At 46.5% G+C, this 26779-nt stretch overlaps 3 protein-coding genes, 1 long non-coding RNA gene and 1 pseudogene across 5 annotated transcripts; 3 read left to right on the top strand and 2 right to left on the bottom strand.

Annotated features, from left to right (window-relative positions):
• Window positions 1-9: 9 nt before the first annotated feature.
• LOC117850411 (uncharacterized) lies at window positions 10-2526 on the top strand. The gene is made up of 4 exons (XR_011897659.1): window positions 10-977; window positions 1470-1604; window positions 1921-2193; window positions 2275-2526. It is a non-coding gene; the product is annotated as an uncharacterized lncRNA (long non-coding RNA).
• Window positions 2527-6166: 3640 nt separating this feature from the next.
• LOC140222076 (uncharacterized) lies at window positions 6167-8082 on the bottom strand (annotated as a pseudogene).
• Window positions 8083-11412: 3330 nt separating this feature from the next.
• Window positions 11413-15183, top strand: LOC117849733 (GTP cyclohydrolase 1). 2 transcript variants are annotated; one of them, XM_034731390.2, is made up of 3 exons: window positions 11413-11586; window positions 11708-11965; window positions 13735-15183. In XM_034731390.2, coding segments are annotated over exons 1-3 (1440 nt in total). In that variant the 5' UTR covers window positions 11413-11585; the 3' UTR covers window positions 14916-15183. The 2 variants fall into 2 exon arrangements, with proteins under 2 accessions (XP_034587281.1, XP_034587283.1); XM_034731392.2 differs by lacking the exons at window positions 11413-11586; window positions 11708-11965 and adding an exon at window positions 12020-12243.
• A 6203-nt stretch (window positions 15184-21386) lies between these two features.
• Window positions 21387-23213, top strand: LOC117847667 (flavanone 3-dioxygenase 1). The gene is made up of 3 exons (XM_034728911.2): window positions 21387-22032; window positions 22228-22656; window positions 22738-23213. Exons 1-3 carry the CDS (start codon window positions 21541-21543, stop codon window positions 23074-23076), a joined length of 1260 nt encoding a protein of 419 aa, XP_034584802.1. The 5' UTR covers window positions 21387-21540; the 3' UTR covers window positions 23077-23213.
• A 946-nt stretch (window positions 23214-24159) lies between these two features.
• Window positions 24160-26357, bottom strand: LOC117847669 (uncharacterized). The gene is made up of 6 exons (XM_072292256.1): window positions 26270-26357; window positions 25870-26019; window positions 25662-25789; window positions 25003-25276; window positions 24787-24919; window positions 24160-24402 (listed from the first exon to the last, which is right to left on the bottom strand). Exons 1-6 carry the CDS (start codon window positions 26355-26357, stop codon window positions 24276-24278), a joined length of 900 nt encoding a protein of 299 aa, XP_072148357.1. The 3' UTR covers window positions 24160-24275.
• Window positions 26358-26779: the final 422 nt, after the last annotated feature.

The raw sequence follows: 26779 nt of genomic DNA, 5'->3' as shown, positions 1-26779 counted from the left end.
TCCACGCCCAGGCCAACGGCGCGAGCTCTCGCCTGCGCTCTCCGCGGCGCGGCTAGCTCCTTCCCGCGCGCTGCTTGCCGTCGCCTTCACGGGTCACGGCTTGCTCCGACAGGCGACAGCCCAGCCCCGCGCCTCCCCCGTCCCCGCGTCCCGCCGGCAGGCCGAGGCGCTTGCCTGGGACAACAAACTGAAGGATTCAGACTACTCGAGGAGAGTTCGGATTTCGTACTGGATTCAGGCTCGGCTTGTGTTCCGGCATACTCCAATCAGGTACGCCCCTTCGCTTCCATCAACAAAAGGAAAGTCGAGGAGGGCTCGAATCCAACCCAAGCCAGTTCGAGCAGCGAGGAGAGGAGAGGAGAGGAGGCCGCCCAAATCAAGGAGCTGTGACGGGCGACAGGCTTGTCGGACACGATCTGACGCCGTCAATGGCGGGGAGCGGAGGCAATCCAGGGCCTTCGGTGGGCGAATTAGCAACGGAAGAGTCCGGAGATCAGGGGCCGGTTCCTAACAAGAGGATGAAGATCGAGGCGGCGGCGGCGGAGTTGGTGGGCTGGAAAAAGAGGGGGATTGATTCGCCCTAGAGGAGAGCTGAAGCCGGGCCCGGCGACCGGTGTCGGTTGGCCAGCGGGGTGTGCCGTCGTTCATGGCGGCGGAGAAGGGCAGTCCGGGGCCGCTGGCCGACGCATTAGAAACGAATGCGTCGGTTGATCCGGGGCTGGTTCCTACTAAGAGGATGAAGATTGAGGCTGCGGCGGCGGAGTTGGTGGGTGGGAGCAACACTGGCACAGAGGAGGTGGCGCAGCAGAGGATGACGCCGGCTGCAGCAGTAGGAGATAGTTCGAGTGCCTCACCTGCTGTTCCGGTCAACACCCCGCCGCGTCTACGCTTCCCGCCATTCCCAAAGACAGGCAAGGGGAAGGATGTGCGGAACTGGAGCAGGGAGTGCAAGAGGATCCGCGAGATTGCTGCAAAAGGTTGTCTTTTGAATTTCTTCTTGCTCTGCCTGTAAATTAGACCTATTTCTTCTTCTATGATGTACGTTAGGTTATTTTTTTTGGATGTGCAGTATATTTAGACTTAGGTTTGGGGAAAAAAAATACTTTGGTCTTGACAGAGCAAGAGCTGTTTGGGTTGCAGCTCTGAAGTTTTGAAAACCATAAATCACTAAAACAACAGGTTTTTCAGTTTTGCAAGTTCCACCAGAGAGATCCTTTTACCTATTAGTCCAATGGTGGGTTGAATCCACGTCCAATGTATTCCCGTTTTCGAGTTATAAGAAAAACAGGCTACTTTTTTGTTGACGCGTCATTGTTTTGTAAAGTATTGGAAGTCTATATTCGTATGAGTGCATATGCAGTTTTGTGGAGTACTATGTGTTGGAGAATTAAGATATTTACATAGAACTATCAACCCACAAAAGGAACAAGACCTAATGTTTGCTACGTTTTCAATTATGCCTTCTTTAGATCCTCGTCTGAAACTTCCTACGCGAAGGAAGCCCAAGGATCCAGGTACCACAGATGCCGTTCTGAGCTCAAGAGAAAAGGTTGTGGTTCGGGGTGTGGCACGCTCCATCGTCAATATTTCCTCCAGCACACACGGTAAAATAAGCGGATAAACTTATAGCAAGATTCACACACAATTCTTCCTGGCTGACATAACATCATGCACTGGCATCATCATGGGTCAGAGGGAATCCAATGGGAAGCACCGCACTCTAATAGTGACTTGTTCTAAAATCATCAGCAGTGGGGGTACATTAATTGATCCCGTACCCAAAGTAAAAACAGAACTTGCAGTTTATCTTTATGCAGTCCTTTTTGTTTTGGTGATGCTTTACCGATCAGTTATTATTTCATCCCTAATCTTGAAAGTATTGCACAACTTAACAATGTCTAATCAAACCCATCTTTTCAGCTATCTGTTGGCTTGCCGAATAAAACCATCTTGGACGGACAATTTATATTCTTCGATGATCATTATGATATTGCTCTACTAGAGATCGATGTAGACCTCCCGTTGCAGCGCCCTTCTATTGGATCTGGGCCAGAATATGGTCAGGAGGTTTTTATCTTGGCTAGGGACAGTGGATTGTCCTTGAGGGCTAGGCATGGGGAAATATTATGGTTGGAGGAATCAGATTATATGGACCGCAGTTACCAGATGTTTGTCAGCTGTGAAGTCCCTGTGGTAATTATTATAGCATTAATTTTTTTGGAATGTATTGTTGCTTAACTGCTCGTTTAACTCAGTCTTATTTATTTGATGCAGTCTGGCAATGGAGGACAGGTGATTGATCATGATGGCAATGTCACAGGGATGGCATTTTATAGTAGACCAAATGCTGCTGTTCTTTCCATCTCTACGATCATGACATGCATTGAGATGTGGTTGAAGTTCAGGTTTGTTAACTTACCTACATTCATTGAAGTGTAGATTAATTTTACGTTTATTAGTCCATCTTCTGTTTGTTGGGCCGGGTGTTGAATCCTGCTTTCTAATGGGTAAAATAATTGGAATTAATTTGCTGGCTCATACCTTTCATCCTAATAGTCCGTGTACTGGTCCCGGGGTACTGGTCCGTGCTTTGGAATCGACCTCGAACCTGTTTCCAAGCTTCCGTGGGTAATGGTCCGTGTTTTGATTTGGAATCGACCTCGCACCTGCTTGCTTCCAGCGCAGCTGCTTTGGCTCGTTGATTTGGTTTCTGATGAGATTGTTATCGATTCTCGACGTGCTATTTTTCTGAAGGATGGAGTGTAGTATAGCGTCGTCAAGTGAATCGATTTGCACAACTGGTTCGCGTGCATGCGTATCATGCTCCCTCTGTTCCAAATTGTAGATCATTTTAACTTTTCTAAATTCATAAATATTATTATAGATCTGAACATACACTATGGTAGTGATTGGTTGGGTGCATAAGTCCTAACCAGACTCCTCTTATATAGTTTACACCTATTTGGTAGGCTTCATAAGCCCACTAGCGAGACCTAGCTTATGCATCGCGACCCTCTTAGCCTGGCTAGCTGGAAACGAGAGGGCAGGTCGCATCCGTGAAGCCAGGCTTCGTCCAACTCCGACTGCGCATCCGTTCACCTCCCAAAATCAATCCGTCGCCCCTCCCTTCTTCCTCGTGTCCGTGTCCTCCCGCGCCACCACCTCCCCTCACCGATGGTGTCGTTTGCGGGGCCTGCGCCTGCGTCGCATTGAAAGCGGGTCCTCACCGGCGCAACTGCCAGCACCCTCCGCGGCCGTGGCTACCACGACCTCGACATCGCACCGTCGGCGGCAGCATCGGAGGTTGGCTTCTTCCTATGCTTCTTCACTTCTGGAGGGAGGCGGCCTCGCTACCCTTGAAGATGAGATGGGCGGCCTTACTTTCTTGTACGCGTTAGACATGGAGGACGGGGGTGGAGAGACTCGGGCGAGGCGAAGATGAGGATGAAGCAGGTGCGTCACGCGGTCGATTCATTATTTTTTCTTTGGGGGTAACGAAAGTTGGATGCTATAATTTGTTAGATCCAAGTTGCTGCCTCAATAGTGACTGATTTAAGCAATGACGATGAACTAATGTTGTTTGATTTTTCCTTTGTTGTTGATCTGACGAGAGGAATGTTTCTTTGAACTTCTATATGAATCAAATTAAAAGTGAAAAAGAAATTGCAGCTGATGGTGAGAACGGATAGTAAAGATGATGGAGAAGGAATGAAATGGGATGGTAAGTTCACCTTCACCAATCCAAGGTCAGCATATCACAATGTGCTCCTAACCAAACACGAGCATAGCAAATTAGGCTATCTTTAGCCACCCAACTAAACATGAGCAATTTGTATTGGTTTAGCCTGGTCAGAATCAGCCTGGGTTGTAGTTTGCCCGGTTAAAAACTAGTGCAACCTATATATCTTGATGCATAATAATACATATGAATCCAAAAACGCTAAAACGGCCTACAATTTGGAAAGGAGGAGTAGTTGGTATTTAGCATTGATGTCTATCTGATGTGCATGTGGCAACGCGGTGGCATTATAGATATCAGCATTCAGCAATTCGTTAAATTTTGAAGGGAGCCCAATTTTGAATGATTGTTTCAGCCTAACGTAGGATGCTGATGCTGCTCTTACCGAAAACAAACATCGTTCAAAAAAAATTATCTATATGACTCTGTATTACTATGCTTGAGTTTTAGGAAGAACTGAGCATGAAAATAGTGTTAAAAGACGTCTACGTTCTGCATCCTCTAGGATCTGAAAATCTCTTCCGCTGCTATCTAAGAGCGTGGCTTGTGAGACGATGTGTCAGTGGATTTATTTGTTGTCCATAACAGCTTAGGGCATGTTTAGTTGTTGTCAAACTTTGGCGAAAAACACCTCAAGCATGTCATAGTTTTTAGCCGTGTTTTTAGTTCACATAACACGTGTGGCAACCAATTTGCGCACCACAATTTTTGTACCCGCTACACCTAACCTTAACTCCGGTAAAGGAGGTGTCATTCAAAATTTCAAATTGACAAGCTCTTTGACCATTTTTGTGTTACTTCGTGTGGTAGCGACAATGACTTGTGCACACAACTATTAGCATGAACTGAAAAAAAAAAAATAGGAACTCCACTTTTTCTACTAAAGGAGAAAAGGAGAAATTGACTTTTTGAACGGCCTACGTATCCTCCGCTCCACGGCTCCAGGACAGAAACAAGCCGATATTGTTCTTGCTCACTCCGTGACCCTCCCCATGCCCAATCATGCATTACCCATGTCTATTTGGTAATTTGGTAGATCTATGTATGTGCAATTCACATAGGCACCTCTAGAACAATTGAACTTGATGTTATGAACTTTTTTTTTAAGAAACACGATACAAACGTAAACGCTCATATACGTGCACACACCGTTATCCCTATGAGCATATTCAAGAGATTGATCTAGCAGATCTTAAGATTGATAAAGTCATCACATGCGCCTTATTATCGAGCATGTCGCCTACCACTAAATGAAAAGCGCTAGTTAAAGGAATAAATTTATGAAAATACGAGCTTCCGTGCCGAGTGGAGAATTCGAACCCGAGTGGACAGGTTCCACCCACAAGTAACCTTATCTACGGAACCACCACATAGGCGATATTTGAGAAATGTTAGAGCCCACGATTTTAGTTTGTCTTGTCCCAAAGAATCTAATGAAACCTACCTAATCTCTACTAAGAGCACATCATTTTAGTTTGTCTCGTCCTAAAGAATCCAATGGAACCTGCATAGTATCTACTAAGTCTTGCAAATATGCAGTTTTTTTCAATAAATGTACATGAAGATCTATATTCGACCACATGGATCATAATCGGTATCTACCTGATCACACTTAGTTTATTTAAGCTTCTCTTCTTCTTTTTCTTACTTTGTAATGGCTTACATAGGGTGGAACTTTTTATCAATAAAACTCATTTAATTAAAATAAAAACATTCGAATTGTAGTATTTTATTAAACGAAAACACACCAAAAATTTGTAGATCTACTACTCCCTCCTTTCCAAATTGTCGGTCATTTAGAATTTTTTACTATATAATTTTGCTATGTATCTAAGCATAACGTTATATCAAGGTGAATATCAAAAATCATGTATCTGGAAAAGTCAAAATGAAGTACAATTTGAAATGGGTAGAATATATTTAGACTATCATTTTCGTTATTCCTTCTCTTAAACATGCAATATATTTAGACTATCATTTTCGTTATTCCTTTTCTTAAACATGCATGCATAGCACGTGGTCACCAATCGGTGACCCTGCGAGGCTCCATTTAAGAAATATTAGAGCTCACCATTTTAGTTTGTCTCGTCCCAAAGAATCCCATGAAACCTACCTGATCTCTACTCAGACTCGCATGTTAGAGAGTTTGTCTCGTCCTAAAGAATCCAAAGGAACCTGCATAGTCATCTCTACCAGTGGCGGATCTAAAAACGGGTTTCGCCTCGGGCTAACTAATATAAGGCTTAAAATCTTACTAGCCATACACTATCAGATATAGCATATTTTTCAAAGAGCACAAATAATTATATAATTCTCTAGATCCCAAGTGTTCATCCAATAGACTCAAACAATACATAGAACATTGAAGGTAGAAAAGTACCAAATTAAGAGTCTTCCATGACAAAAAAAAAAGAATCATACATGTCTTCATGAATTAACACCACTTCCACTTGTTCCGAAGTCCTCAATTCTACATAAAAATTTTCAACATATCATCCCTTTATATAGCAAGATAACATTATGTATTGAAATAGACTAATACAAGTAAACAACACGCACCTTGAGCCCTCATTTGGCAAATTCATTTTATAGTTTCTTAAGCCTTGAAAGCGCTTTAGAATTTTTCCATCTTCAATCGACGCAAACAAATCTCGCTCAATCACATCATGCTACTATTCAGCCAATCATCATTCATTTTATTTCTTCATTCAGTCTTGATAATATTCATAGCAGAGAAGGCTCATTCAACTGTTGCTATTGCCACCGGCAAAATCAATGCAAGTTCAATGAGATGATATACCAAAGGAAAAGTTGTATCTCTTCCAGTCTGAACCATCTTCTCAGCAAGGTTACCAAGATCAGTACAAGTGTCAAAATTATCATCATTTCTGACTTCATCAATGAATATACGAAGGTCACCCACAAGCTTTATGCAGTCATAATCACAGAAGTCATCTTTATAAATCTTAGCAAGCTCAACCAACTTCTGTAGTTCAAAGTTGGCAAAAAAAATCCCTCGGATCAAGACAAGCAACATATCTCAAGAGTTGAGTTGACCTCTCTGGAAATCGATTGTTTAACTCACAATAAACTTGATCAATCACAATATTGAAAATTCCATGATGAAAATGATGGTAGTAACTCACTAATTTAGCACTACGATATCTCGAACAACCTCTAACTGGTATCATATCTTCCATATTAGGAATTTCTATGTTGTTGAGGATGCAAAACTCCTTTACCTCTTAAAAAGAGCATCCAACCATTTTCCCTCATTTCATTCATATTTCTCATCACAGAGCCAATTAATCCTATTGCACGAACAATGTTTTGATTTTTTTTTTGCAAACATTATGACAAATCTTGAGTCATCCCCAGTACTCTGATCATAAGATGTAATATGAACACAAATTCAAATGACTCCATTCTTTGAATCAATCCAGAGACTGTAGTTTTCTTTTCCTATTAGTTCCATCTTCACTAATATTCTCCAACACCTCCAGTACAGAGGACCACATGATCATAAGACGTGCCAATATTTTGTGATGTGTACCCCACCGTGTATCACCAGGTCTAGCAAGACTAGTTTCTTGGTTTTTCCTTCTCCCAGAAAAAATAGCACTACTATCTAACTGCTCAACAAGCTTATCATGATGACTTTGAAGGAGTTGATCTTTCCTCTTGCAAGAAGCACTAACAACATTGACAATTGAAGTGACATAATTGAAGAAATCAAAAGTTGAGCCACAACACTTGGCTACAGAAACTACCACAAGCTGCAATTGATGAGCAAAACAGTGGATGTAAAAGGCATATGGGTGTTCGTTCAATACCAGTCTTTGTAACCCATGAAATTGTCCTCTCATATTTGAAGCTCCATCATATCCTTGCCCTCTAATCTTGGAAATAGATAGACCATATCTTCTAAGCATAGTATCCAATGCTTCTTTTAGTGAAGTTGATGTGGTGTCAGAAACATGTTCAATGCTAAGAAACCTCTCGATCACACTTCCTTTATCATTGACAAACCTACAAGAGAAAAGAGAAAATAGTGTTACTTGAAAGCAACAAAACAAAACCAACGAAATAACCAAATGGAGAGGAGGTATATACCTCACAACCACAACCATTTGTTCCTTAATAGATGCATCATGAGCCTCATCGACAAGCACCGCAAACCAACGATCTCCTATTTCACTTTTAATTAACTCAATTGTCTCCTCTGCACAAGCCCTAGCCAAATCTTTCTGAACCATTGGACTACTCATTTGATTATTCCTTGAAGCATTTTCACCGGTCACAAGTGTAGCCTTAGGATCCTTCTTTCTGTACCATTCAAGCATCTCCATAAAGTTCCCTTAATTTCTTGATGTTTTAGACTCATCATGTCCACGAAAGGCTAAAGCTTGCAGAAGGAGAAATCTAGCAATGCCTAACATGATAGTTAAACGAACTTTATATGCCTCCTCTTCTGTTGCACTTGTAACAGTCCACACATGTTCAACACGTTGCCTCTGATTTTTGAAATCAAGTGCACACTTTCTTGCATTATTATGAAAGCCATCAATTGATTGAGCATGCTCCTTGAAACAATACTTTGCATTCTTCTAATTTCTAAACCCAACTTTGGTGAATGTATCATTACTATGAAACCCAGCTTGTCATGGCTTAAAGAGATAGCAATAAAAGCAATAAGTTGCATCCTTGGCTACACTGTACTCTAACCAATCAAATTGATCAAACCATGATCCAACAAATCCTCTTGATTGGCCTTTACCATCTTTTTTTATTTTTGGAAACTTATGACCAGCTGGCCTATATGGACTTATTTATAGATATGCGCTTCTTGCCTCATCCCTAATGTCCTGATGAAAATCATCAATTGGCTTCCTTTCTCCTGGAGCAGCAACTATATCTCTCATATCAAGTTCAATCCGTGGTCTTTTTTGCTCAACCTGGCTCTCCACACTTTCGGCACTACTCTTCTTAGCATAGTATTTCTCCATTCTAAGTTATGATTATAAAATGTTGCAATTGCAAACTAAGACTCAAATACTACCTGCTCAAATCAATAAAATGAAATATTCATTACTTTGCATAGAAATAGCATAAATAGACTAGCAGTCATAAATTTCTATGTAAAAGGTAGCAAACTAGCAGTCATGGAGCAATTTAAAAAAAAATGGCATACCGGACGATGGACGTGGGGGCATCAGCAGGGGGCCGGCCGTTGGCGTGGCCTTAGGGCGCCGGGCGTGGGCGCGCCGCACACGGCCGGTGGGGTCCTGGGGGGTGAGTTGGCGAGCACCTGGCGGCGCGCGGCCTGCCGACAGGGGCGCGGGGCCACAGGTGGCGGCGCGCAGGCGGTGGGGATGCACCGTGCCGTGTGTGCGGTTGGCGGGGGCGCGGCGCGCGGCCGACGCCCGATGGGGAGCTAGGGACGCGCCGACACGGGGCCTGGGTGCTGGCTCCCTGCGGACAGGAGGCGGCGAGTCGGGGGGTGGGCGGACCACGGACGAGTCATGGGAGCTGGCTGAAGATTTTGCAAGGCGTGAGCGCTAGGGCGACGGCAGTTGCTAGGCCAACTTCTCTTCGGGGTGGGGTAATGGACCAGAAAGCCTTTTTATGCTATTTTTATGAAGGACTTTCCCACTGCTCTTGGGTCTCGCCCCGGGCAGCAGGCCGGGCAGCCTGGGGCCCAGATCCACCCCTGGTCTCTACTAAGGGGGTGTTCATAAATGTAGTCTTTCAAATATGCAGTTTTGTTCAATAAATGTAAAATCTTCCACCATAGGGATCATAATCGGTTGACTTTAAACTTCTCTTCTTCCTTTTCTTACTCTGTAATGACCTACATAGGGCAGGACTTTTTATTAATAAAACTCATTTAATCAAAATAAAAAACATGCGAACTGTTTAAGAAAAGAATTTTCTTAAACGAAAACACGCTAAAATTTTGTAGGATCTACTACTTTCTCTTTTTCAAATTGTAGGCCGTTTTGAATTTTCTAGCTATATAATTTTACTGTCTATCTGGACATTATGTCATATCAAGTGCATAATAAAAAACATGTAGCTAGAAAACTGAAGTAGAATATATTTAGGCTATCACTTTCGATATTCCTTTTAGTTAAACATGCATGCATAGCACGCGGTCAGGAATCGCCATCCGAGCCACCACCGCCGCCATCACGTCACATCAAGTGCATAATAAAAAACATCTAGCTAGAAAACTGAGGTAGAATATATTTAGGCTATCATTTGCGATATCATTTGCGATATTCCTTTTAATTAAACCCACAGCCAGTGCATAATAAAAAACATCTAGCTAGAAAACTGAGGTAGATTATATTTAGGCTATCATTTGCGATATTCCTTTTAATTAAACATGCATGCATAGCACGCGGTCAGGAAACGCCACCGTACCCGAGGCCACCAACCTCCGCCATCACGGTCCGCGACACCCCGACGAGCGCCATGCAGAAACCTGTCGCCCACGCCATACAGGTGGCACGTACGGCACGCGTCCCCACGACGAGCAGACCCGGGCCGCGCGGGGCCATTACCTCGCCTGCAGAGCCCAGCGTCCCGTTATACATAAATCCGCGCGGCGTTCCCAAATATATTTAGGGCCTGTTTAAAATCCCAACTTTAATACTATGAAAAAGAAGATTTCCCGTCACATCAAACTTACGGTACATATATGGAGTACTGAATGTAGACGAAATCAAAAACCAATTGTACAGTTTGGTTGTACTTTACGAGTGGGGCTAATTAGTCAATATTTGAATAATAATTCACAAATACAAACGAAACACTACAACTACAGTGCTGGCACAGTAATTTTGGACAACCAAAATCAGGCAACTAAACAAGGACTTAGGCTATCATTTGCGATATTCCTTTTAATTAAACCCACCGCCAGTGCATAATAAAAAACATCTAGCTAGAAAACTGAGGTAGAATATATTTAGGGCAGTCCCAATGGGAGAAACCAACCTAGTTTTCATAGTCTAGGATATTGTATCAAGAAATCATCCTTCACAATGCAACTTTTTTTATCTAGAGTCTAAACAAAAATCCAACCAATCATTCTCCCTTCTAGTATCAGATCCTCTGTGCATCATGTAAAAGAGCTCGAGTGATGGGTAGCAGCGGTGCAAGCGCAAAGGATCCGGCAATAAGTAAGAAGAAACTACTTGGGTCTCCCCAATGCAGATTCGCTAGTTTCTTGGCTTATTGGTGCGCGTGAGGACTTGATTTCCTCTCTAAGAAATGGTTTCTCTCTCCATAATAAATCTATTGCCACATCAGCAAATTGCTTAGTTGGCATGACAATTAAGAGGGATAGAAACTATCATCAATGTCCCATTGGGACTGCCCTTAGGCTATCATTTGCGACATTCCTTTTAATTAAACATGCATGCATAGCACGCGGTCAGGAAACGCCATCCGAGGCCACCAACCACCGCCATCACGGTCCGCGTCACCCCGACGAGCGCCATACAGAAACCTGTCGCCCACGCCATACAGGTGGCACGTACGACACACGCGTCCCCACGACGAGCAGACCCGGGCCGCGCGGGGCCATTACCTCGCCTGCAGAGCCCAGCGTCCCGTTTTTATAAATCCGCGCGGCGTTCCCAAATGTTTGGCGTGGCCCATTTAAATCCAGAGGCCGAAAGTCCAATAAGGCGCTGAAAGCTGAGGGGAAGGAGGCGGCGGCGAGGCGACCCATCAGCCAACCAGGCCACCACCACACATCTCGAGGCGAGGCGCGGAGGAGGCCGTCGTCCCTCCACCCACCCACCCGCTCGCTCCGCACCTCATCGCTTCGTCGATACGCAGTTCGTTCCACCTATCTATTCCTCCTCAACCGCAGCCCCATTTTTTTTTCCTTTTTTTCCCTTTTGTTTCTTGCTCTGCTATATTTCGCGGCCGCCTCCTAATAATAGCCGCCGCGGGCAGTGGATACCACCGCCATGGGAGCGCTCGAGGAGGCCCACCTCGCCGCCGCCGTGGCCGCCGCGTGCGCGTGCGAGGAGGAGGACGATGACCTCGAGCTCCTTGGCGGGGAGGCCGAGCCCCTGGCGGCGGTGGCGGCGGCCGACGCCATGGAGCCGGCGATCCGCGCGCTGCTGGTGGGGCTCGGCGAGGACGAGCGCCGCGAGGGGCTGCGACGGACGCCCAAGCGCGTTGCCAAGGCCTTCCGCGACGGCACCCGAGGTACGGCCGGCTCACCCGTTCCTTCCCCTCCGCTTGCCTGCTCCCCTGCCTCCGTCGTGGATCCGTTCGTTACCGTGCCCGTGTGTTTTGTTTTGTGTAAGAATGGCGTCCTCTCCGATCTGTGATTACGCCTGTTGCCATGCTTGCCGTCGTGGGCTCCTCAGCATCTTCCATGAGGCATTTGAATACGTACGCCTTTGTTCGGATCTCACGACGAGGGGTTGAGACATGCGATGGACCTGCCGACCTGGGACAAATTCCATCGCTCATCGCTGGAGGTAGCAGAGTCCACACCTGAACTCTGTGTAGTTTGGTCCGAGTGGTCCTTCGCATCTGTCGTAGTCGGCATGCTGGCAAGGCTTTACACTTTAATACTAGTCGACTTCTAGATTGCACATCCTTTCAGTTCTGGTACTTGACAATTGACAGGCCACGGTTTGAAAAATTAGCTGTCGACCAACAAACACCCTTTTGACGTTAGTACATTGAGGACTTGGGTTGGTGGCTGCTGCACTATTACTACAATGCAATGAGCTTGCTTGTACTTGGCAGTCTGAGGGACCGTCAATGTTATTGATAATCTGAATCTGAAATGGGACCATAAAGTGATCTATTTTCTATTTAAAATGAACCTAGACGTCTAGTTGTTTATATGGTATTATATATTTCCTTATTCACAAATCTCTGAAGGATGTTGTAATTGATGACTACATGAGAATCAACAAAAGATTGATAAATTAAGTCATTGGATGGTCTTTGATGTAGATATAGGTCTAGAGCGTTTAGAATTGATCTTCTATGTTGTTCCTTGGAGTGTCTTTGCTCCAGTTGAAAAACTGAGTTACCTGTAGAAGTATTTGAAAGAAAATCATCTGCTTTTTTCTTTGATGTCTTCCACTAGACATTGGTGGAACCTTTTTTTTAATCTATTATTATGCAGTCATCTGAAGCATGAAACTTTTTATTTGTGGTGGCAAAGGGAATTTCTGATGGTCTTTTGTAGTGCTATATTGTTTACTGATCATTGCTAGCTATATAACATTTGGCTTTGTTATTTTTACTACTGTTTGTTTCTATGGATAGAAGCACTGCCTTTTCTACTCAGTTAGAAAAATATCGACCTACTAAGGCCTTCACTCTCCCAGTAGCAAATTTGTGATTCTAAACAAACAAGCCGCTGCCTGTTCTACAAAGCTGTATACAGCTGGAAAGGCCACATATTTAAGCTTTTTAATTTACAGTACTGCTATACGCTTTAGCTGCTAGGATTCTGTGTCTCTGGTACTATAAAACTTACTAGATTTAATGGAATCAAACAATTTGATCAACAAGAAATGCCCATGCCTTACTGTGGAACTGATAAATCCTGCCTTTGGTGGGACAATAAATCTTTCTTCTTGGTTTCACCATTCTTCACATGGGAGCAATTGACAAAAAATTATGCTTAACTTCATTTGAAAATGACAAAGTTGATCATGTGTTGAATTCCACGACATAACTCACATCATGCATGTTCTATAAAAAATGAGTCATGTGAAATCTGATAATCTCCTCATGCAAGTCATGTGTAGAAGAGGTTGTCATGGTATGCTTATTAAAGGACAGAACTGTTTATCCCATGACCAGTGACACCTGTGGGATGTGTTTTCCTTTATTTTGAACAATATCTTGTATTAATGAAGTTGTTTGAGATCTTACTCTTCATCTCTACTTTTAACTGTAATGCAGTTGCTTCCTGGTTTTTATTTGACGTGCATTTAAAACTACAGGTTACAGGCAGAAAGTAAAGGACATTGTGCAGGGTGCTCTGTTTCCTGAGGTTGGTGTCGACAAAAGGACCGGGTCTGCTGGTGGAACTGGAGGGCAAGTTGTTGTTCGAGATATTGAACTTTTCTCATACTGTGAGTCATGCCTGCTTCCATTCAGCATACAATGCCATGTTGGGTATGTGCCCTCCGGTGGAAGGGTTGTTGGCTTAAGCAAGCTTTCTAGAGTATCTGATGTCTTTGCCAAGAGATTGCAAAACCCTCAAAGACTAGCTAATGAAGTTTGTGGTGCACTGCATGCTAGCATTCAACCTGCTGGCGTTGCTGTTGCTCTGCAGTGCTGGCACATCCCTTTGCCAGAAAACTTGGAATGCAAGACTTTGCAAGGTTGGATTAGAACTTCACATTCATCTCGCTCCGGAGTTTTCGAGGGTGAAAACAGCACTTTCTGGAGTGACTTCTTGGCTCTTCTTAAGCTTAGGGGCATAGACATGGAGGTGGACAACCATTCTGCCTCTATTCCTTGGTGCCCCTTAAGGTCTCATGAGGTCCCACTCTCTAACGGGCACGGCAAGAAAAGCTCAACTAACGGCATGGTTTCTGCAGTTACGTCAATGCTCTTATCACTTGGAGAGGACCCCCTCAGGAAAGAACTTTTAGGCACTCCTCAGCGCTACGTGCAGTGGCTGATGAAGTTCAGAGCATGTAATCTAGATGTGAAGCTGAATGGCTTTACACTTGGTAATGTCAGCATGTATGAGAGGCCAGGTGGAGGCAAGGCGGATCATGGAGCAATCCACTCTGAGCTGCATTTGCCATTTTGTGCTCAATGTGAGCACCATCTTCTGCCCTTCTATGGGGTAGTGCACATTGGATACTTCGATGATGGAAGCGGAGAAGGCATTGATCGGTCACATTTTCAGGCCTTGGTTCATTTCTATGGGTGCAAGCTTCAGGTTCAAGAAAGGATGACAAGGCAGATAGCTGAAGCAGTTTATTCCGTTTCACACAATGGGGTCATGGTCGTTGTTGAGGCCAACCACATTTGCATGATCTCAAGAGGGGTAGAGAAAATAAGGAGCAACACCGCAACAATTGCAGTTTTGGGCCAGTTTTTGACCGACCCTTCTGCCAAGGCATGCTTCTTACAGAATGTTTTAGATACAGCTGGTTCTGCAGTTTGAATCGTATCGCCTAGCGAAGAAAATTTTATATGGTTGAGTTACTATCTAGTAAATGAAATGTTTGCCAATCTACTGCTCTGGCTATAGAAAATGCCCGTTGCTTGATGGGGGCAAATTGCTGCCCGGAAGATTGTACCGAGGATATCATAAGAAAGCACCAAAAAGGTTTGGTTCTCTCATGTTGTACCATGTCACTTGTACGGCACTTTAAATAAATAGTAATAGTTACGACTGTGCCAAGAAAGATAAAGTTACTCAGATTTGTTTAGATTGTTGTCAAATTACCATTTGTTCTTGAAATTTTGGTGGAAGATTATTCCAGCTTCTGTTGTACTGTTGAATTTGCCTTCCGTGGGCTAACAGCTTGTCATACGTTCTTGCAAGTCTAGCGAGATCATTCCAGCTTCTGTTGTAAGTTGAATTAGCTGCCGTGTCGAGCAAGATGATAATTGCTCAGAAGTCAGATATGTTTCAATTGGTTGTCGACTTCTCATACGTTCTTGCAATTTTGGCGAGATCATTCCAGTTTCTTGTAGTGCTGAACTTGATTCTGGATCCGAAACTCTAATTGGTAGCGTTACCTGAGAGCATCTTTTCCTCGTTGCCGCACAAGAGGGCAAAGTCCATGGACCATGGCAGTGGTGCTCCATCTGTTGCAGAAGCGAGCGAGAGGGCCTCGAGTGGCAGTGGCTGATGCTGGCGGGCAGGAAGCTGAACACTCGCCGCACCGTCCGTCATCGTCATCGCCAGGCCGCCGGCTGTTGGTAATCTTTCTGCAGCTGCTTCATTCGAGCGCAAAAAAATGTTCCTGTCATTTTGCCGGAGCCGGAGCGGCAAGCCCCGCGGTGGCGGCGGATTGCGGGGCCAGAGGATTTGCCCAAGTACGGAGACGAAGACGCCGGGAGCGAGGGATCGGAAGTCGTAACAAGTCGTCGTCTCCTCCGTGCGAGAAGTAGAGGCGGTTTGGACACGAGGCGTCGGCCATCGAGGAGGGTTCGGGTAGCTCGCACCCGGCCATGGCGGCGAGGACCGCGACGTGACAGTTTATCAGGAAACCCCTAAACTGGACCGCGACTATTGATCGCGATCCAAGTTTTTGCACAAACCTCCTTATTTTTTTCTATAAACCCCCTAAATTGGATCGCGACTATTGATCGCGATCCAATTATTTACAAACAACCCCCTCGATCCGATTTATTTGCAAAATAGCCCCTCGTTGCCCCTGGTGGCATCCTTTCCCGCCCGGCTCCGGCAACGCCGGCCTTGCCTGGTCGTCGGGAACGAGCTTGCGCTCCTCCCCCGGATCTCCGCTCGCCCTCCTCGCCGTACGGATGCCCCTGCCGCGTCCTCTTCTTCTTCGCTCTCTGCTGTGACATCGCGACGCCCAGCCGACATTCTGGTCCTCGCAGCACCGAGTCTCCACGCCGGCCAGCATCCAGCGCCGTCTCGAAGCCGCCGCAGGTGGGCGGCCGGATCTGCGGCGAGGACTCGCCGCGCCGTCCGCCATCGTCATCGCCAAGCCGCCGGCTGTTCCTGGCAATCTTTCTGCGCCTGCTCCAAGCGCAAAAATGGGGCGGCGATTGCAATTTGCAGCTACGTTCTGCTCATGTCGTTCTATTCAGCCGGCAGAAAAGGGATGATGAGCTCATGATCCACAGGTGCGGGTAAGTGGGTAACACAGGAATGTGTGTGCCCAGCACAGAATCTGATCTGTCCAAGCACGCATTCTCAAGGGGACTGACTGATCCGTCTTGGACAAAGCGATGCTCATGTCAGTATCGGAATGATAATGAGCTTGAAATGAGAGTTTTTGGACATCATTAATCTACGATGGAATGATTAATTGTGACCCATGTGGCCATGTATACCAAGGTAGAATCGTCATCGTCACTTCGTCAGGTCCAGATGATTCGTGAACCCTGTCTGTCGTCCACTTGCGTTTCGTAAGTTTCTCACTGTCGGAATGCTCACTGCCACTGGAAAAGTGATTCGTCGATCCATGGCCGCTGCAAACTTGGCGACAATTTTTGTTTTAGAGCCAAGCCCGGCCAAAAGCTGCACGAGCGCAAACAGGGTGAGCAACAGCACGCGCTTTCTTTTCGCGCCAGGATTGTTTCCAAGAGGTCTGAGCTCTTGTTTATTTTCCTGTGAAATGGAGCCATTAGGAAAGGATTCCTATGGAATTTTTCCTTTTCTTTCCTATGATCCAAAGGGGTGTGTAGGAAAAATTCCTTAGGAAACTGAATCCTCCAAAAATCCTGTGCCAATCCTCCATTCCAAAGGGGGCCTCAAAGAGAGGAACTTGCCGACTGGTAAGGTAGATTATCTTTCTTTTTTGTGAGAAAAGGTAAGGTAGATTATCTAGTGGGCCGTGGCTAGGCCGGAATCTCAGCCCATCTGATCGGGTAGCGAGGCGCCCGGTGCTCTCTCAGTCTCGCCTGACTACCTGGGCTGGGCTGGGCAGCACCGCAGCAGTACTGTATCTCCTGACGGGCCTGGCGAAGTACGGTTCGTCACCGGGTTGAAATTTTGGTGGAGGCCCTGTCGAAATCTGCTATGGCTCGTGACCGGGTTGAAATTTTGGTGGAAGATAATTCCAGCTTTTTGTCGTGCCGCTGAATTTGTCTTCCGATGGCTGGCAACTTGTCGTACGTCCTCTTTTTTTTTTGTTTCGAATCACACGCAGAACCTAAGGCCAAGGATCCACAGATCCACGAGACAATCAGACACGATCTGCTCCAGGGACGTACGCGAGACCTCAACTTGCGGTAGCGGTTATGTGGCTTCGGACCTCGTGCTTCGCGCTAATCACCAACAACGATCGTGTCGCGTGCAGAAGGGGCAAGCCGTCCATCGCGCGAATCACGTACGTTTGTATCACGCCTGTGGGCTTTAGCAAAAACGTGCGAAGCCTGGGCTGCTTGCTAGTTCCACTTGCCATGTACGGCCCTAGAGCTACGCTCGGTTCGCGTCGTACGTCCTTGCAATTGCAAGCCTGGCAGATGATTCCATTGATTCCAGCCTCTTCTTCTGTTGTAAGTTGAATTAGCTGCTACTGTGTATGTTGAGCAAGATAATATATAGTTGCTCAGATGTGTTTCCATTGGTGTTAAACTTGTCATACTTTCGAGTAGTCAACTTTGGCGAGACCGTTCCAGCTTTAATTTCGCCGTAGTACGTGTTGAACTCTGGATCCGAATCTCTACATGCTGGTAGCGTTACCGGAAGAGTTTGGGAGCCGGCGGTGGTCAGGTCTCACTGTACCTGATGGCCCTGGCCAATTCCGCTACGGCTCGCGAGACCGGGTCCGGTTGGTGGGATTACGCGTGCTACCATCGCCCATTCCACCTACCTACCCTTCAAACGCCCGCGCCGGCCGCGCGCTCACCAAACCGCTGTCTCCGGTCACGCACGGCGGATCACCCGCGGCGCGCGCTCGCTGGCTGCGTGCCCGGGAGGCCGGGACGACCTCGTACCCGATGGCAACCGATGCGTGGGTCCGTCCGCACCCTGTTGTGGCTTCATACCGATCGATGTGGAATGGTAGCTACACCTACACGTACGTACCCCAGTCACGAGCCGGCAGTTGAGGATGGGGAGTTCGGCGGCCGGCCGGCATGCACAGCGGATGTGCATGCGTAGCGGATGTGCCTGGGTAGCGTGGATGCTAGCCAATCGCAGCTAGTATCTTTTTTTTAAAACTTAAAACGGCAGCAAGGGAGTTTTCAGGATTACATGGAGGATATTACATTGTTATCCTTAAGCTCTAAACTCAGGTTATACATCATTGTCATCGTTAAATTAAGTAACAGTCAATGCTCCACATGCTCTCTAACGCATGCTAATTTCGTCCTTGATCAGTCCGAAAACCTTTTGTGGCGTCGCCTGAATTCCCTCAAAAATGCGTCTGTTTCTTTCCTTCCACAGGTTCCAACTCGTGTAAATTAGGACAGCTGCGATCGCTCTTCTTCTTTTTCCTTGTTCACCATCTGCAATGATATTCGCCACCACTCTTGAAGACCAACATCCATCGGTGGCAGTGGAACCAAGTTGTTCGACCAGATATGAATGAGCTGCCAGACCTGCATTGCGTATGGGCATTGGATCTAGAGATGTTCAGCCGATTCAGGTGTCCCTTGGCAAAGAGCACACAGTCGGTTACATGGCCAATTCCTTGCTATCAATGTGCCTTCCAAAGCGTATGGGCATTGGATCTAGAGATGTTCAGCCGATTCAGGTGTCCCTTGGCAAAGAGCACACAGTCGGTTACATGGCCAATTCCTTGCTATCAATGTGCCTTCCAAACTGCCTGAGCTTCAAAAGTACAGTAAAATCCATTGAATTGGATTGCATAGGCTGACTTAGCACTATATTCACCATTTGTTGTCCATCTCCACACGATGTCATCCGGAGTGTTAGTGAAATTGATGCCCTGAATGAGGTCCCAGAGATTCACAAATTCAGACATTTCATTCACAGTGGTCATTCTCCGTAAGCCTCTTGTCCAATTATGATCAGCAACCTCCTCATGTACTTTCCAGTGTTTTCGCGAAGCTAGGTTGTATAAATTGGGGGAAAGGTCTCTTCAGGCCTTGCCATTCAGCCATGTTGAGTTCTAGAATTCAGCCTTGAGACCATTTCCAATACTGACAATTGTGCCGGCTCTGAATAACTGAAGATCCAAGTCATTGGCAGGAGCTTCAATGCCCACCCAAGGATGTTCAGCGTCTTTCCATTGGTACCACAACCACCTCAGCCTTAAGGCCCTGCTAAATAGTTCCAGATCAAGAGTACCCCAACCTCCAGTCTTCTTAGATCTTATTACTTTGGCCCATCTGATCAGACAGTGCCCCCCATTAGCCTCAGTTGCCCCTTTCCAGAGGAAGTTCCTTCTGATCTTATCCAGTTTCCTGGTTGCCCACTTTTTCAGTGCAAACACAGATAAGAAGTAGACTGGTATTGCTGATAGCACTGAGTTGACAATCATCAGCCTTCCTGCCTTATTCAGTAGATAGCCTTTCCATGATGGGAGCCTTGCTGCAACTTTATCAATGAGGGGTTGGACATCCACCCTTCGTAGGGCTCTAGTGTGTAGTGGCAATCCTAGGTAAGTGCAAGGGAATGTCTTCACTGGGCATTGGAAGCTTTCCATTATCTCTTCTAAATTAAGGCCATCACATTGGATTGGATACACTGCACTTTTGTTTCTATTAGTAATCAGTATTGATGCTATGCCAAACTCTTCCAAGATATCACTGGCCACCTTTACCTCTTCACTGTTTGGATTTAGGAAAATAGCCACATCACCTGCATACATTCTCATTCTTGCTCTGGCTGCCCTATTCTGAATTTGTGATAGCATTCCTTCATTTGCTGCAATTGTGAGCATTTTTTGGAGTGGTTCCATGGCTAGTACGAACAAAAGTGGGCTTAGAGGATTCTCTTGACGCAGACCAGTTCTATGCTTCAACCATGGCCCCCTGATCCATTCAGTAGTATTGATGTGCTTGCAATTGACAGCAATATAGTGACCCAGTTTCTCCATCTCACCCCAAAACCCATCTGCTGCAGCACCTCCATAAGGTAATCCCAGCTGACACTATCAAATGCCTTCTTTATATCCAGCTTTAGAAATAAAGTTGCTCTCTTTGCACGGTGCGGAGCCTTGACCAGATTTTGGGTGAAAAGGAAGTTGTCATGAATACTTCTGCGCTTGATGAATGCACTTTGGGTTTTGGAAATTAGTTCACCCATGTGTGGGGATAATCTATTGGCCAGCAGCTTTGAGATAATTTTTACAACACTGTGTGTCAAGCTTATTGGACGGTAGCTACTCAAATTCTTTGCTTCTGCACTTTTTGGAATCAGCACCATGTGAGCTTTGTTCAGCTGGTCAAAGTGCTGCCCATGCTACAGGTAGAAATAATTTATTGCAGTATTCTGCTTGATGATGCTCCATGCTATCTTGAATAAGGCCCCTATGTAACCATCAGGCCTTGTAGCTTTTCCAAAAGCCATATCAGAGATGACATCGCAAACCTCCTCTTCACTAAGGGGGTGTTTGGGAGACAGGTGCTAAACTTTAGCCCTGTCACATCGGATGTTCGGATGCTAATTAGGAGGACTAAACATAAGCTAATTACAAAACTAATAGCAAAACCCTTAGGCTAAATCGCGAGATGAATCTATTAAGCCTAATTAATTCATCATTAGCGAATGGTTACTGTAGCACCACATTGTCAACCCATGGACTAATTAGGCTTAATAGATTAGTCTCGCGATTTAACCTAGGGGTTGTGCAATTAGTTTTGTAATTAACCAATGTTTAATACTCCTAATTAGTGTCCAAATATCTGATGTGACAGGGGCTAAACTGCCAAACACCCCCCTAAATTCTTCTTCAGACTGTGATGCTGCAACCTTAGCAGTTGGATTATGTTCCCATCCAAATGTGTGATCTCTGTAGTGGCTGGCCAAATTGTTTGATGTAATGCTCTAAGATACGCTCTTCTTTTTTTCCTCGTGTAGGCTTCGCAGCTAGTATCTTAACTGTACGTCTGTACTGCTGCACAGCGCTAGCTAGCTGCACGTCGCGACTCCAGCGCAGTGCGCAGCCACCCACGCTATGCTGCTATATAAAGCTGCAGCCCAAGCAGCCTACGGCGTACGATACGAGCAGCAGCCCAGCGCGTTCCGGAGCACCATTATTGACCGAGAGGCGGCGGCGCGTACCACGACGACGATGGCTCCGGCGAGCAGCGCGGCGCCGTTCCTCCCGACGACGGCGTCGTCGGAGGCGACGCTGCCGCCGTCGTTCGTGCGGGAGGAGGACGAGCGCCCCAAGGTGCCGCACGACAGCTTCAGCGACGAGGTGCCGGTGATCTCGCTCGACGGCATCGGCGGCGGCGAGAGGCGGGCCGAGATCCGCGCGCGCGTGGCCGCGGCGTGCGAGGACTGGGGCATCTTCCAGGTGGTGGACCACGGCGTGGACGCCGCGCTCGTCGCCGAGATGGCGCGCCTCGCGCGCGACTTCTTCGCGCTGCCGCCACAGGAGAAGCTCCGCTTCGACATGTCCGGCGGCAAGAAGGGCGGCTTCATCGTCTCCAGCCACCTCCAGGTACTCTAGCTACTTCCAAGAACTATGGTGAAAATATGCATCTGTGATTCAGACACGCAACGCATGCTTAGTGTGCCCTGTACGTATATGCGTGCTTACACACCTTCATTCACATAGTAAGCGTGGCCAGGAGAGATCGATGCGTGTGCCAGATTACTGCAACGCTAATCTAGATTAGCACGACTCGTGCTGCAGGGGGAGGCGGTGCAGGACTGGCGTGAGATCGTCACCTACTTCTCGTACCCGGTGAAGGCCCGCGACTACTCGCGGTGGCCCGACAAGCCGGCGGCGTGGCGCGCGGTGGTGGAGCAGTACAGCGAGCAGCTCGTGGGCCTCTCCTGCAAGCTCCTGGGCGTGCTGTCGGAGGCGATGGGCCTGGAGGCGGGGGCGCTCGCCGAGGCCTGCGTGGAAATGGACCAGAAGGTGGTGGTCAACTTCTACCCCAGGTGCCAGCAGCCGGACCTCACGCTGGGCCTCAAGCGCCACACCGACCCCGGCACCATCACGCTGCTGCTGCAGGACCTCGTCGGCGGCCTCCAGGCCACCCGCGACGGCGGCCGGACATGGATCACCGTGCAGCCCGTCGAGGGCGCCTTCGTCGTCAACCTCGGTGACCACGGCCACGTATGTCATCGAGCTGTTAGCTTGTGATTATTAGTGCTTTGTGCTTATATATATGAAGTAAAGTGAACGGAACGCGTGCAGTTCCTGAGCAACGGCAGGTTCAAGAACGCCGACCACCAGGCGGTGGTGAACTCGGAGTGCAGCCGGCTGTCGATCGCGACGTTCCAGAACCCGGCGCCGGACGCGACGGTGTACCCGCTGGCCGTGCGGGAGGGGGAGGCGCCCATCCTGGACGAGCCCATCACCTTCGCCGAGATGTACCGGCGCAAGATGGCGCGCGACATCGAGGTCGCCAAGCTCAAGAAGCAGGCCAGGGCGGCCGCCGAGAAGCAGCAGGTGCAGGTGCAGATGCCCCAGCAGAGCGCCAGCGAGGAGTTCGCCGTGCCCAAGCCCGAGTCACTCGATGAGATTCTTGCCTAAGGCGTTCGATCCATTGATCTATGATTATTGGTGTGTATGGTTGATATAGGATATATAGCTATGAGCGTATGGGAATGAACAATTAAGTGATATATGAAATAATATGGGTCCTGAAGTTAAACCAGGACAGTTGCTAAGTGGTGCTTGTTCAGACTTCAGACTGAGTGTACTTAACTTCGTCTGAATTCTGGATGTGCATTTCTCTGGAATTGAGATGGACACAAGACCAATGAAAGTTCATCTCCCTAAAGGCCTCTTTACAACCTGCTCAACTCTTCCTTTAAGTTTACCAACACCACAAAGGCCTATAAGAGCTAGCTAGCTCTGCTAAAGACCACGGATGACGAATTAGCCAAGCAGTCGCACCACTCAACTTGTACGTGTGCAGCACCTTATGAAGTCATTCGCATTCGTCAATCCTGGAATGCCAAAGTCAGTTTCTCTGAAATAATTCCACACCAAACTTTTAACGAAACAATGCACATCCACAAAATATTCCTAGAATGTATGTAGAACATGCAAAGGCATCATGCAACTCAGGCGCTTTGGCCTCACTAGGCCCAAGTGTCTTTATCTAAAAAAAAAAAACTAGGCCCAAGTGTGCACATCAGTGCTGGTGCCACTGACTACAACGGTTCTAGTTGCCATTGTGCAAGCAAGCAGGTTTATGAAGTGCTAGAACAGTTTCCATAAAAGATTTTACCTGAGCGTCACAGAATCCTACAGGCAAGATTATGCTTCTCGTGATATGTCCAATGGGATCATAAACTTCAAGCTACATGAAACAAAAGCAATATGTGTCAATACTTCTTTTCAAATATTTAACCGTAAGTTCCAACATTTTCTAATGTAATAATATATAATTTGAAAGCATACCTTAAAATCTACCATGGTGCTTGCACCAAAGCCCCTCTCTAGGAATTCCCAACCAAGAGAGAGAAGAAGATCTTCCAACTACCCAGCACAAAGTATATATGACGATGTAAACAACAGTTATATCTAGATGAAATATATACATAAAAGGCAGAGATATTTTTCCACCTTAGGTAGAGGGTGAACACCTAGCTCATCAAATGAAACAAACCTTCTCTGCAGTAGAGTTAAATCGTACCTAGAGAGATCAAAACCGTAACTCCGTAAGAATATACTGAAAACTGACAACATATAGAGTGAAGAGTTTACATACAGGATGAATCGAATCATACCGTATCAACAATGTAACCACTGTTAATGTTGTAGCTATAAGATATCTCCTCTCTGCTTGACACATCCAACAATTCCACTGACCTTAAGCGCAAACCTTGCATAATGGGGCGAGCAATACGACTGAAATAAGTTGAAATCAGCCAATCAGCTCTAGAAAATCGATCTGGTGTCCACTACTGAACATTCTGATGCGAAGCCAAATACAGTAGCTCCATGCATTGTTTTTTTTTACCGTAAAACTGTGGGGGAGTTCCCCACAGCATTTCATCATTAATCAAAAGGGAGGTGTTATGTACAAGAATACTTACAGAAAAAGAGGGGAGAGGGAGCAGATTACAGTAAACTATCTAGCCATTGTAACACTAGAGGTTTAAGATCATTCTTGACACGATGCAGGAGCAGAATGATCTGCTCCATGAACCTCACGGTCCAGAGTAGCTCCATACATTCTTATAGGCGAAAAATAAGTTAGCAACTGTGCAAGAACAAAAAGGGTTAACAAACCTAAACTTCATCCACATTTCAATGCATGTGAGGATCGTAGAGATGGACACAAGCATAGCAGGATATTCTTTGAAACAATCGAATGCCATCCCTATAACATTGCCGTTATGGTCAATCGCCGCCCCACCATTACAATTCAGCATCAGAGAAATATCACTCATCTAAATAAACGATGAAGTAAGAACGTATTATATGGTCATAATTGTATAGTTATTACCCCAGGGAGTTCGCAGCTGAGAAACATATGGTAGTTGCATGACGAATAATCTGGTTCATCTATCCACACGATTGTCCCATGCCTAGCCAACAAGAACGAATCTTCGTCCCTAGCCAACACAAAAACCTCTTGACCATAGTTTGGGCTTGATCCAAAAGAAGGGAGCTGTAACGGAAAATCTGCCGTGATCTCTAGTAGAGCAATATTATAGTGTTTATTGAAGAACAGAAGTTGCCCCTCTGAGACAATCTTATTTGGCAAGCGAACATGTATCTGAAAAGAAGAGATTTGATTAATTATCATATTAGTCTAGTCATGAGAATTGGTCAGAAAAGCATCATGAGTACAAAACAACCCAAAAGATAAACAATGGCAAGATACAATTCTGCCTGAGCGTTTTTTTTTTTGCAATGAAGTGCCTGCATAGAAATAAATGTATGAACCTGAAGCAAGTATTGCTATTGTGTGCAACAAGAAGGATATAGTATATACAGCCCACCAAATGATCAGTTCTCCAATTACTTTGAAAAAACACTAACTGCTCAACTCAAGAAACTGCTTTGCTAAAATGTAGTGAAAAATAGGCAGCTTAGCTGGCTATTCGATACAAGTACTCTCATTCTCCATGAAGTTTAACACCGCAAAACTTTCTTTGTACCTTGGGCTTGGGATCAAGCAATGCACCAGTGTGGCTGACAATGTCATAACTAGTCAATATTCTAGCGCACTTCTTGGCCTCGTCCCAACCGACAACAATGCCAGTGCATTGCCAAATGAAATTCCCATCTGGAAACAGACGTGATTGATTTTCATGAGCTAGGATGAATTAACCAGGTGCAAGTTCATCAGCCATCAATTAATTTTACCGGTTGCAATGGACGAGGAAACACTGACGATGGAGCGTGCCACGTGCAGAACCATCTCCTTGTCTCTTGAGCTGGCCACAGCGTCGCGGGTGTCAGGATCCTTTGGCTTTCTCAGGGTAGGAAGATTTTCAAGAAGCTTGGTGCGAGGATCTGAAGAAACAGAGACGAAACAGAGAGATGCAGCGATAGTTAGTGGCACACTACGAATAGGTTCAGAGTTCGTTCTGCATCGTAGGATCGAGCAAGAAAGTGACCTTTTCCGACGAGCTTGTCGATCCTCCTGCGCTCCAGGTTCCATTTGTGCATATCTTCCAGCGAAGCATTCCACGGCGGGAAGCGGATAGGGAGCGGCCGATCGACGATGGTGGCGATGGCAGATGACGCACCTCTCCAGCTGAACTCGCCGCCGTCTCCCGTTGCCGGCTCTCCACCTCCTTCCTCCTGCTCCGGTCCAGCAACTTCGCCGCCACCGCCTTGATATCCGGCATCCCCGCCGGCCGTGACCACCCCGATTGTTTTGCCTTCTTCTGAAACGGCTCGTTTCCCTAGATTCGAAAGGCTTTGTCTTCATTGCCGGACCCGGTTCTTCAGGTCCGAGAAACGGGTCGTCCGTCTGGCAGGCGGCGTCTCTTCTGTTGTTGTTCCTCCGGTCGGCGTGGACTTCGCTCGTCGTCGTCGCTGGTCGCCGCCGTGCTTGGTCCGGGCTCCATCACCGATGCACCGCGCCGATCGGAGCGACGGCAGAGAGCGGCGCTTGGTTTTCGTTGGGGTTAACACCTGTTTCCTCTCGGCTTCGAATCGTTCGTTCTCAAACTGTTCAGAACTCTGGCCCAGACACAGTTTTTCTTTTGAGAGGTGGCCCAGACACAGTTTATGCACGCTACGATACAATGGGCCTGGATGGCGATAG

The sequence above is a fragment of the Setaria viridis genome, chromosome 3 (genome assembly GCF_005286985.2).
Source record: "Setaria viridis chromosome 3, Setaria_viridis_v4.0, whole genome shotgun sequence".
NCBI lineage: Eukaryota > Viridiplantae > Streptophyta > Magnoliopsida > Poales > Poaceae > Setaria > Setaria viridis.
This window is presented reverse-complemented; position numbering and strand designations above follow the sequence as displayed.